This window comes from Phoca vitulina, unplaced genomic scaffold, assembly GCF_004348235.1.
Source record: "Phoca vitulina isolate PV1807 unplaced genomic scaffold, GSC_HSeal_1.0 scaffold20, whole genome shotgun sequence".
In the NCBI taxonomy this organism is placed as follows: Eukaryota; Metazoa; Chordata; class Mammalia; order Carnivora; family Phocidae; genus Phoca; species Phoca vitulina.
Window position 1 is genome coordinate 11,055,666 of NW_022589723.1, and position 12,072 is coordinate 11,067,737.

General features: G+C 38.2%; 1 protein-coding gene across 3 annotated transcripts in view; it reads left to right on the forward strand.

The window, feature by feature from the left end:
- The window catches only part of STARD9 (StAR related lipid transfer domain containing 9), a 127,865-nt gene that overhangs the window by 49,625 nt on the left and 66,168 nt on the right, over nt 1–12,072 (forward strand). For all 3 annotated transcript variants that reach the window (XM_032418061.1, XM_032418063.1, XM_032418062.1), the window contains exons 4-7: nt 7,681–7,797; nt 8,967–8,999; nt 9,089–9,150; nt 10,726–10,838. In XM_032418061.1, coding sequence (XP_032273952.1) covers nt 7,681–7,797; nt 8,967–8,999; nt 9,089–9,150; nt 10,726–10,838 — 325 coding nt within the window. The remainder of the gene's footprint in view (nt 1–7,680; nt 7,798–8,966; nt 9,000–9,088; nt 9,151–10,725; nt 10,839–12,072) is intronic.

The window sequence follows — 12,072 nt, forward strand, 5'->3', positions numbered from 1 at the left end:
TTATTTGAGAGAGAGAGAATGAGAGAGAGAGAACACATGAGAGGGGATAGGGTCAGAGGACGAAGCAGACTCCCTGCCGAGCAGGGAGCCCGATGCGGGACTCGATCCAGGGACTCCAGGATCATGACCTGAGCTGAAGGCAGTCGCTTAACCAACTGAGCCACCCAGGCGCCCTTTTTTTTAGTTTTTTATTTTAATTCCAGTATAGTTAGCATTCATCTATTGATGGACACTTGGGCTTTCCTCCATAATTTAGCTATTGTAAATAATGCTGCAATAAACGTAGGGATGTGTGTGTGTGTGTGTGTGTGTGTGTGTGTGTATCCAGTGGAATATTATGCAGCCATTAAAAAAGATGAGATTGTGCCATTTGCAGTAACATGGATGGACCTAGAAGGTATTCTGCTAAGTGAAATATTTTGACTGAGAAGGACAAATACCATATAATTTCACTCATATGTGGAACCTAAAAAAACAAATGAAAAACAAAAAGCATAATCATACCTATAAATATAGAGAACTAAATGATGGTTGCCAGAGGGGAAAGAGCTGGGGGGATGGCTAAAATAGGTGAAGAGGTAGGAGATACAGGCTTCCAGTTATGGAATGAATAAATCACAGGAGTAAAAAGCACAGTGTAAGTAATATAGTCAATGATATTGTAATACCTTTATATGATGACAGATGGTAGCTACACTTGTGGTAAGCATAGCTTAATGTATAAGCTTGTCTAATTGTTTTACACTTGAAAGTAATGTAATATTGTGTGTCAACTCTATTCAAATAAGAAAGTAACCCACCCAAATCAGCAAATTTATTTCAGGGTAGGGGGTACTTGACTAAGGTGAGTTGAATTCAAAGAATTTTAGAAATTGAGGGCTTAAAAATTGTGAAATCTGCGTTTTTTTCTGTGTTCTCTTACAACCGGTAATAATTGATCTTGAATCGCAGTTATAAGCTGGTAGCACTAGTTGCTACTAATATTCTTTTTTTAAAAGATTTTATTTTTAAGTAATTGCTACACGCAGTGTGGGGCTCAAACTCACAACCCTGAGATCAAGAGCTGCATGCTCTACCGACTGAGACAGCCAGGTGCCCCACTACTAATATTTCTTGATGGGAGTTTTGGGTTTCATTCATGTTGGAACGAGAATAAGAGAACAGTCAATTGTTAACTCTTTAGGATAGTTGTGTGAATTATGAATCTATAAAATTATAATTGTGAAAATGAATAACAGAAATGTTTAAAATGCTTAAGTGTTTCAGAAAATATAGAAATGAAAAGCAGTACACAAGAGCTTATATACTCTGAGTAGCAACCATATAAAACTTAAATATTTGTAGAAAGATGGAAAACTACAATGAAAATATATTGTGCACAGCAGTAGCATTTGGGTAGTTCTTCCAGTTTTGGGATGTTGACTGATACTGATTTGGAAGTGCTGATAATATATTGCGATATTAAATTACAGTGTCTACATTATAGATAATAAGTACAGTTTTGGAGGAGACAGAAGAAAGTGAGATAGAAATGCATGTATATTTCAGCCTTTATTTTTCCTTCTTTCTGCTGACTAAAGCAATATAATGAGTCCAGTTAGATAAAGGCTGAATGCTTTGGTCTTTTCCAAATGCCCCCTAGTTCTCTAATGATGACAGTAGCTATAGGGTCTGAGAAATTTTAAGTGGGACCACTCTGGGAGATTCTTTAGTCCTGTGTCATGGTTGAGAAAATTGCAGCCCTTCTGTCTCCTACTCTTCCCTCTTCAGGAGGGATCTCATAGATCAGTTGTCTTACAGGGCATTGTGAGAAGAGGGCTAGTTTACAAAACCCAAGCAGAAACTCCAGAAAGATGCTGTTTTATCTCACCACAGAGTAGTATTCGTTTTATTTTATTTTTTTTAAAGATTTTATTTATTTATTTGAGAGAGAGAATGAGAGAGAGAGAGAGAGAGAGAGCACATGAGAGGGGGGAGGGTCAGAGGGAGAAGCAGACTCCCTGCTGAGCAGGGAGCCTGATGCGGGACTTGATCCCGGGACTCCAGGATCATGACCTGAGCTGAAGGCAGTCGCTTAACCAACTGAGCCACCCACGTGCCCGAGTAGTATTCGTTTTAGGAAGTGATAGTTTCATACCACTAAAGGGTTGCATAATGTGAATGGGCCACTGCCACTACCAGTGGGACCCTTCCATTGAGGCTAAGAATATGTAGCTGCTGATGTCTATCCTTTTGTACCCATACCTCCTTGTTCAAATAAAGTAACTTGAATGAAGGAATGGGGAGAGATTTGTTTGGTCATTTCTGGGATTACTTCCCTGGATGTTTGTTGTTCCTGTGGTGGGAGATATGGGTCCTAAGCATGAACTTTCCAAGGTTGACAGCCAGATATTTAGAGATGGCAAATGGAGATCCAAAGGTTTTTCAGAGTAAAGTGACCTAGTTGTCTTATTGTTTCAGCCAGAACTCTGACTTTCTGAAGAATTAAAATGACAAGGATACATTTTAGATTTTGTGGTGAGGTCCTGGGGTCACTCTCGATTAAGAGGGGCAGCCTTTATCTGGGGATGTAATTTAAAGAAGGGACTTCTCTGAAAACATGCCTAAGACACAGATCAAGTGCCATGTCTGCTATGAAGATTTCTCTAACTCCCCCAGCCCATGATCATTTTCCCTTCTCAAATATATTTATATCCACCCTTCATTCATATTTTACTATGTACTAGTATTGAACTTTTTACTAACTGCGTGGTCTGTCTCTTCAACCATATTTAAGCTCATTTTGAACCAAGACAATGTTTTAAATGTGTTTCAAATCTCTCACAGTGTCCCCTGCAGTGGTAGGGCCCTTTTAGGAATTTAATAAATATTTGCTTCCCAAGGTGAAGAGAAATCTAATTCTGAGACCTGCTTGTGTCAAGACTAGTTTCTTTCAGAATATTGATTCTTCTTTCTCTCATTGGATGTGGCATAGGTTTCATTTGGCCTTGTTTGTGTTTACTTGCATTTTAAACCTTCTGTTGTTTCTTTCTCTTCCTGTTCCTTGGGGACTGTTTAAAATTTCCATGGTAGTTAGTGTATGTGTACATTTACAGTATGAATGAATATGGGAAATAAATCTCTCTATATTTCACCTTATAATATGGAGAAGCCAAGTAGGAAATCTAGTTTCATCTGTCAAATACAGGCTGTTGCCTGTTTCCTTTGGATAAATCTGCTACAAAAGACCAGGGATGGTATCTGGTCCTTACTTGGACTAGGATCCAAATGATGATTAACTTCTGGCCAGGCTTAAAATGGAAATGGACCATCTGTAAACATTTATGTTGGGTAGAGACCCAAAGATGAATGACCTACAGTGGGATTGAAGAACTAGCCCAGAATTTACCTGGCATTTATGAAGAGAGGACAATGTTTCCTGACACTTTGTGGGGTTGTTTTGGCAAACATGACACAGATGAGGCTTTTTTCCCCCCTTTCTAGACACCTTGCTTGCACTTTGGGTAGCGCCTGCCAAGTGGACAGCAGAGCCTGGGCTGTGGCTTAGATAGACTTGGATACCTGATGGGTGGGGCTGTAGCATGCCTTTCCACTTGGAAAATTAAAGAGAAATTTTAAAATGAAAAAAATTAAGAATTGTAACAAGATAAAAAAATGAAACAACTAGGTTTAGTTTAGTATTCTCATCATATTCAAGTATTCTTAATTACTATATGTCAGAATTTAAGACCTAGATGGGACATTCAGTATTATCTAGGAATAGAACAAAAGTCTGAAAGAGTAAGCTATATGCCAAAATGTTAACAGTGGTTATCTCTAGATAGTGGGATTGTTTTTGTTTATCAGCATTTTCTGTTTTTTTTTTCTATTTTTAATACATTATTTATATAATAAAAATAATTCTCACAGTTGATACTCAAATGTTGTTCCTGTCAGTAAAGATGATATCTATTACTGCATTAAATAGCAGTTTTACTAAAAGGGAGAAAGTTTTCTAGTTGAATCCTTTTATTTTAACAATGGATTTATAGATCAAGAGAAGTAATATTTAATATTAAACAAAATACATAGTAGAATTTAAAGCCATTTTCTCATAAATATTCCTTTAGATAAATTAAAAACTAATAAGAATTTCTTTTCTGTGTGAAATCTTACTTTATAATAGCAACTTCATTTTATAATAGAAACGTGTGGGTCAAATATACACATTTCCAGTTACAAAATGAATAAGTAATGATGGTGTAATTGACAGCATGGTGACTGTAGTTAATAATACTGTATTGCATATTTGAAAGCAGCTAGGAGAGTGGATCTTGAAAGTTCTTATCATGGTAAAAAAAATTGGTTGCTGTGTATGCTGATGTATATTAACGATTTGAGGCGATCATTTTGGAATATATGTAAATATCAGATCGAATCATTATGTTGTATACCTGAAACTAATATAGTGTTATGTCAAATATACCTCAATAGAAAACAGAAGCCAGAAAAAAAAAAATATATATATATATATATACATATATGAAGACTTTCTGTGGAAAAGTATTAAGGGCCAAGAACTTAATATATTTTGCTGGATAGGAACTTCCTGTAAATGACATGATTTTCATATTTATAGGTGGGAAATAATAATCCCTAGGCTCCAGCAAAAACCTTCAAGATGTGAAGAGTTTTAATGATTTATTACTTTAATTTAATGGTTTGTGAAGGATTTTTTTTTAATTTATTAAATGCTTTTTATTTTGGACTGTAAATGTCTTACATAATTTTTTAAAGTTTAGTCACAAAAGAAAAACAAACAATCCCTTAAAATCTGAAAGTACACCTAAATGAAGGAGCCTAACTGCATATAAAGTATGTGGCATAACCACATAAAAAAAAACAATTACTTGAAGTGGCTTTAAAACACGGCATTTTGACTATACATCCCAAGTATTCTATGGATAATAAAAATGGAAATAAATGATAAACTGCATTCAGTAGTCATGTGATTAGTATTGATATTTGTATTAAACGACTATATTGCCATCATTAGGTACCATAATTTTCAGCATAAAAATGATACAGTATAAAATCAAGGAAGTTAATTAAAAATCCTACAATCTTTTTTTTTTAATTTTTTTATTGTTATGTTAATCCCCATACATTACATCATTAGTTTTAGATATAGTTTTCCATGATTCATTGTTTGTGCATAACACCCAGTGCTCTATGCAGAACGTGCCCTCCTCAATACCCATCACCAGGCTAACCCATCCTCCCAACCCCCTCCCCTCTAGAACCCTCAGTTTGTTTTTCAGAGTCTAAAAATCCTACAATCTTAAAAATCAATCAGAAATAGCATTATGAACTCGTTGTATTTTTCTTTTTTTTTTGATATTTTAATTTTTTATTGTTATGTTAATCCCCATACATTACATCCTTAGTTTTAGATATAGTGTTCCATGATTCATTGTTTGTGCATAACACCCAGTGCTCCATGCAGAACGTGCCCTCTTTAATACCCATCACCAGGCTAACCAATCCCCCCACCCCCCTCCCCTCTAGAACCCTCAGTTTGTTTTTCAGAGTCCATAGTCTCTCATGGTTCGTCTCCCCCTCCAATTTCCCCCCCTTCATTCTTCCCCTCCTGCTATCTTCTTCTTCTTCTTCTTCTTTTTTTTTTTTTTAACATATAATGTATTATTTGTTTCAGAGGTACAGGTCTGTGATTCAACAGTCTTACACAATTCACAGCGCTCACCATAGCACACACCCTCCCCAATGTCTGTCACCCAGCCACCCCATCCCTCCCACCCCCCACCACTCCAGCAACCCTCAGTTTGTTTCCTGAGATTAAGAATTCCTCATATCAGTGAGGTCATATGATACATGTCTTTCTCTGTTTGACTTATTTCACTCAGCATAATAGGGTATTATGCTGTGTGAAGGGTTTTTTTGAAATAAATTTTTAGTAGGATAGAAAGTAGAAGTTTTTCAAAAGTTATCTATGTGAAGTTGGGAAGTATTAACTATGGTATCTGTGTTCACGTGTCTATTTTCCAAAATAAGTACATAGCTCTTTTTAAAATTGATGAGGGTATCAGAAAGAAAGATGACTGACTAGTCCTTATACAGAAAAATGGAAAAAATAAGGTGTAATAACAAGAATAACTTTTATTTAATTAGTGCTCACTTTGTTCCAAACATTGTTCTAAAGGCTTTACATATATTAGAACAGTTAATCCTCTCAAAAACCCAATGAGGTTTAGGTGCTTTTTTAAAATCCATTTCATAGGTGAGGAAACAGAGGTAAGGTCACTTGCCCAAGGAGCCAGGCTTTGAACCTAGAGTTCCAAAACATGTGTTCTTAATGATTAAACTATAGATAGCTGTTTAGAGGAAGAGAAATCATTTTAAGCACTTTCCCCAACTCCAGGCCCCATTAAGTTATATATTTTACATGAATACTCTCTCTTTAAATAACAAGCTCCAGCCCTACTTTTCTATACAGTTACAAGTGTGGAGAGAGGATGGGTCAATAGATCCATAAATGGTATTAACCTTACGTCAACCTTTGGAGACAAACCATAAGAGACTTTTTTTTTTTTTTTAAGATTTTATTTATTTGTTTGACAGAGAGAGAGAGCACAAGCCAGAGGAGTGGCAGGCAGAGGGAGAGGGAGAAGCAGACTCCCCACTGAGCAGAGAGCCTGACACTGGGCTCGATTCCAGGACCCTGGGATCATGACCTGAGCTGAAGGCAGATGCTTAACTGATAGTTAACTGCCCCCATAAGAGACTCTTAACTATAGGAAACAAACTGAGTGTTGCTGGAAGGGAGGTGGGTGGGGGGATGGGGTAATGGGTAATAGGCATTAAGCAGGCCACATGATGTAATGAGCACTGGGTGTTAATATGCAACTGATGAATCATTGAACTCTATGTCTGAAACTAGTAATACACTGTATGTTAATTGAATTTCAATAAAATTTAAAAAAAGAAGTGTAAGTACAACTCTGGATTATTTTTTTTTAAGTTTTTAATTCCAGTTAGTTGACATACAGTGTTATATTAGTTTCTGGTGTACAATATAGTGATTCATCAATTCCATACATCACTATTCTGGGTTATTTATTTATATTTTAAATTTTTTAAAGTTTTCTTTAAGTAATTTCTACACCCAATGTGGAGCTTGAACTCATGACCCCGAGATCTAGAGTCCTATGCTCTTCCGACTGAGCCTTGGGTTTTTAATATTTTATTTATTTATTTGTCAGAGAGAGAGAGAGAGCGTGCGCACAAGCAGGGGGAGCTGCAGGCAGAGGGAGAAGCAGGCTCCCCGCGTAGCAAGGAGCCCAATGGGGGACTCGATCCCAGGACCCTAGGATCATTACCTGAGCTGAAGGCAGCCACTCAACCAACTGACTACCCAGGCATCCCACCTTGGGTTATTTTTAATCTAAAAATATTATAAAGTGTTTCAAACACATGTGACTATAAATTCCCTATAATTTCTCAAGAATCAATTCAGTTTCAGAAAAAAGATTGCTAGGGGAAATTTATTCATTCAAATATATTTTAAAGTGCTTACTGTATGCTGGGCACAATGCTAGACATTATAAATTTTAAAATGATATGGTCCCTCAATCTGGTATGGGAAGGACTACAGTGACATGTATTCTACTTTCATTGTGACAGGTTTTCCAGGATTTGGGGACTGAAGTATTGTCTGGTGCTGCTAAAGGCTACAACATATGCCTTTTTGCCTATGGGCAGACAGGCTCTGGGAAGACATACACCATGCTGGGGACCCCAGTGAGTATTGGTATTGGAATATGATCTCTTTCTATTGCTGCAGCAAGCCTGAATCTCACACTGTCCTTGTTACTGAGAGAAAGAATGTGAATTTAGTAGTCAACTTTAATAAGATTTAATGGGCTCTCTTCTGTATTAAGAATGGGTTTCTCAGCCCTTTAATTGAAAGGTGAACTTTGATTAATTAGCCCCTCTTTATTAAACCCTGAAGAACCTTAGAATTATATAACTCCCTTTGACAAAGCTGACCTTGTCAGTCCTGAATTTCTCATATCATTTCCAAGTTCATCACTTGAAGCTTTTTAACACCTTTGGTGTGGACAAGCCCCAGACTGAATATGAAGTGTTGCTTAGGGCTGTGCAGAAATGGGGCTATGTGTGTTAGATCTGAGCTTTGGAAAGAAGCAGGAGAATCAGGTACTGGGATGGAGGTTTAAAAAGTGTGAAGGACTTATGAGAGCCTTACTTTGTCATGGAATATTGGAAGGGTCGAGGTCCTTAAGCATACCTCTTTGTTTTAGGTTTAGAAGTGTCTTGGTGAGTTGAACTGGTGTGGCAGGTGGCAAATAATGCTACACAGGAACATTCTCTGGGACACTTTTCCTCCTGAAAGATTATCCTTGCTACCTTGTGCTCAACTCATTGCTTACTATGTCCGTGTTTAGTGTGATTTTATATATTTGAAGTTAAAAGAAGAAAAGGCCCACTAAACCAGGGTATACAACCTTTAACCTATGTACAAGTTAGCAGTGGACCCAACATGAAAAAAGAAGCTACTTTTCCCTAAATGTTTATTTTAAACACCATGTATTCTAGTTCTTCTGTGTGTATAAGGATAGAAAGGTTCTGGGAGGGACGAGAGTGGTAAATAGGTTTATCCAAGAAGGATGTAACCTTTATTGTGTGAAAGCAGGTACCTGGGTTTGTTAGCTTCTCCTCTCTTCCTTCTTATGGTGATGATCTGCCTTTCAACTGGTACTTTCCTCCCATGAGTGTCTCCCAAGAGTCAGGCCAATAGTCTTTTATATACCACCATGGAAACTGCCTAAAGTGAAGAGACTAGCGCAGGGAGCCCATGTGTCCACCCCTTGCCAACCTTGGTTTCTGGGTGTTGGGGGAGAGTTTCACTGTGAATGAACAGTAATGTTTTTCTTTCTTCTGTTCTCCAGGCCTCTGTTGGGCTGACGCCACGGATATGTGAGGTATAGACTCTCTTTTGACTAGATCCTCTCAAAGTAGACCTTCTTTGTACACTCCCTTCAGTGAAACTCCAACCCTCTGATTTGTGCAGGGTCTCTTCATCAGGGAGGAGGACTGTGCCCCACTGCCTTCCTCTCGTAGGATAAAAGTAAGGTAAGAACCTTTCAGGCTCTGGGGCCTAAAATATTTCCATTTCCACCTCAAATTCTAGCATGTTCAGCTGTCCTCTCTGCTTCAAGAGTCATCCAGAGGACTGGAGAAAAGCCACAGCAGGAATATATTTTGCAGTATAGGGAGATGAGAAACATACTTAGATCTTCGGGTTGCAGGAAACTTAATTCCTGTTCCTAGGCTTAAGAAACAGGTGTTTCCTGTGGACCAGCTTGCCCTGTCTGGTTTCCTTTTCTTCACTTTCCTTATAGTTTAATACTAGCGTTTGGAATTTCTCTTCCAGCTCCGAGACAGTGCTGTCTACTCCGATGTGAAGTTTCAACCAGTCTGTAGCGAAAATGTTGGTTCAAGGTTACCAATTGCCCAATTACCCTTAATTTTCTGTATTCTATTTTTTTGGAGTTCAGTGTCCTTTTTAAAAAACATGAGATGTAATTCACATACCATAAAATTCATGCTTTTGAAGTATATAGTTCAGTGATATTTTTTTTTTTATATTTACAAGGTTGTCCAATCATCCTTACTATATAATTCCAGAACATTTTCATCACCCCAAAAAGAATATATGCCCTTTTTAAAAATTAAATGATAGTAAACAGTATTTATACATTTTTTAAGTTTGCAAAGTAAAAATTTGTAGGCCTGTATGTGTGTGTGTGTATAAACATGTACATATATATTAAATGTTTTATTATCCATGAAATCTGGGAACCACTATCCTGAGAGACATCTGGGCTTCCTGTGTTCAAATCTGAGAAAGAAGGAGAAACAGTTTATAAGAGGAGTGTGCATAGAGTTCATCTGAGCTGGAGCCTTTTTTTTATGGCCGGTGGCTTCACAGGCAAACATCTGTGTTCTGATGAGGAAGACTTTTCTGTGAGAAGTTTGTTTTCTTATTTAACAAAATCTTTGCTGATTTTAATTAAGAATTATAGCTATGTTATTATTTTAAAAAGGAATAAAATGCCAGCAGGTACCTATAAGATAGAGCATATCTTAAACAGAATCCCAGTGTATAAAGCAGGTAAAATGAGAACTCTCCTACTTAAATTAGGGGTAGGGACCAGAATCTCTCATTTAGCTTTCCTCATTGCTTAGCAGTGGCCCTCGAGATGCCTTCACAGAACAGTAAGAGCTCAAAGATCATGTTTGAAAATCACTTAAGAAACAAGCCTGTAAATTCTGTGGTCTGGTGGCCTGATAAAGGTATAGGCTGGGGACAGCATACCCCAAAACTGTGCTGAAATAGCCTCTTGAAGGCTAAATTTGAATCAGGACTGACACTGTAAACCTACAACTGTGAAGTGATGACAGCTGATGTGGCAACACAATTGTGCACACATAGAAAGAGACTCAAGGGGGAACTCTGACATGGTCAAGGTCTTAGAGTGTCAGAGGTAGAGCTAGATCAAGAATTAGGGCTTTCTGATTCTTGGCTTAGTGTTTTCCCCACTTTTTCCCAAATCTAACTATGTTGCCTTTTTTTAAAATGTAATTTTGAAAAGATGTCACCATTTTCCAAAATCTGATTATGTGCCTTGTTCTACGTGTCTCTAGTTTCCTGGAAATCTATAACGAACGAGTACGGGATCTGCTGAAGCAATCTGATCAAAAAAAGTCCTACACTCTGCGGGTCAGAGAGCATCCAGAGATGGGGCCCTATGTACAAGGTGAGCCACTGTGGTCCTGGAGGTCTGAGACCAAACTGAATTCTGGGAAGCTTTCCTAATGGTCACTGATTCATTCAACAAATGTATAGTGAAACTTGCTATGTGCCAAACTGTACTAGATGTTGGATAAGTAACAGTAAATAGAAAAGACAGTCCTGCCCTCACAGGCGGGCTTATAGTCTTATGGGGGTGAGGCAGAAAATAAACACTTAATTACAAGTTGTGATAAAGACTAACAAAAAAATAGATGTCATGATGGAAAAGAACAATGGGCCGTGTAGATAGTCCATCTGCATGGCATGGTCAGGAAATGCTTCTTTGAGGAGATTCAGGAGCCAATCATGTGAAGAATGGTGTAGCGAGGGGAAGAGTGATTCTCTTCCCCTAGGAGCCCTAAGAGAAGGGCTGGGTGGTTTCAAGGAGGCCAGTGTGTCTAAAGCATGGTGAATGAGGGGGAAAGGGGCATGGAATAAAGTGGGGTCTGTCATGCCAGGTCCAGAGGGCCTGGACTGATTTTCAGGTCAGCTAATCTCCTTTTCAGGGTAGTTTCACTGGTGGCGATAGGGAGATGAGGAGATGTCACACGGCATGGGTCTGAGCTGCTTCCTTATTAAGTGCTGATATTTGGTGTTTGGTACCATCTGTCTTATTCTGTTAGACTAGGTCTTACTTTTTACCCTTTCAGGCCACTTATAAAAGGCAACTTTATGCTCCTGTTCCTCTCACAAAGAGACGGACATGAAAGATCAAGGGCTGGTCTCTTCTTTATCAGGGCATGGCTAATGGAGTGTGTCAGTCACTGATTCTGCTACCTGTGTCTTTTCCCAAATGTTCCATCATAAACAGCAGCCTGGAAACAAACAAACAAAAAATACCATTTGCTTTGCTGGGAGCCAGTGGAGTTTACTTCAGAAAACTGTGAATATACATTTCTGTGTAAAGCAGTACTTTGAGGGCAGACCAGCAGTTGATGCAGTAGTTTCAAAATTTCTTACCTTTGTATTTTATTTTATTTTAGTGTGTGTGTTTGTGTGGTAGGGGCAGTAACTAGAGGAGACCTCAGATGTAGTCCAAGTGTCCCCATTGCACAGAAGCTAAAATGAAGCTGCAAGAAGCTACAGTGTGTTCCCAAAGTCACACAGCTAGTTGGAGCAGGATTGGAACTGGGAACCTTGCCTAGGATAGGAAGAGATGAGTGGGACAGAATCCTGTACATCAAGGAGACCTGTGATCA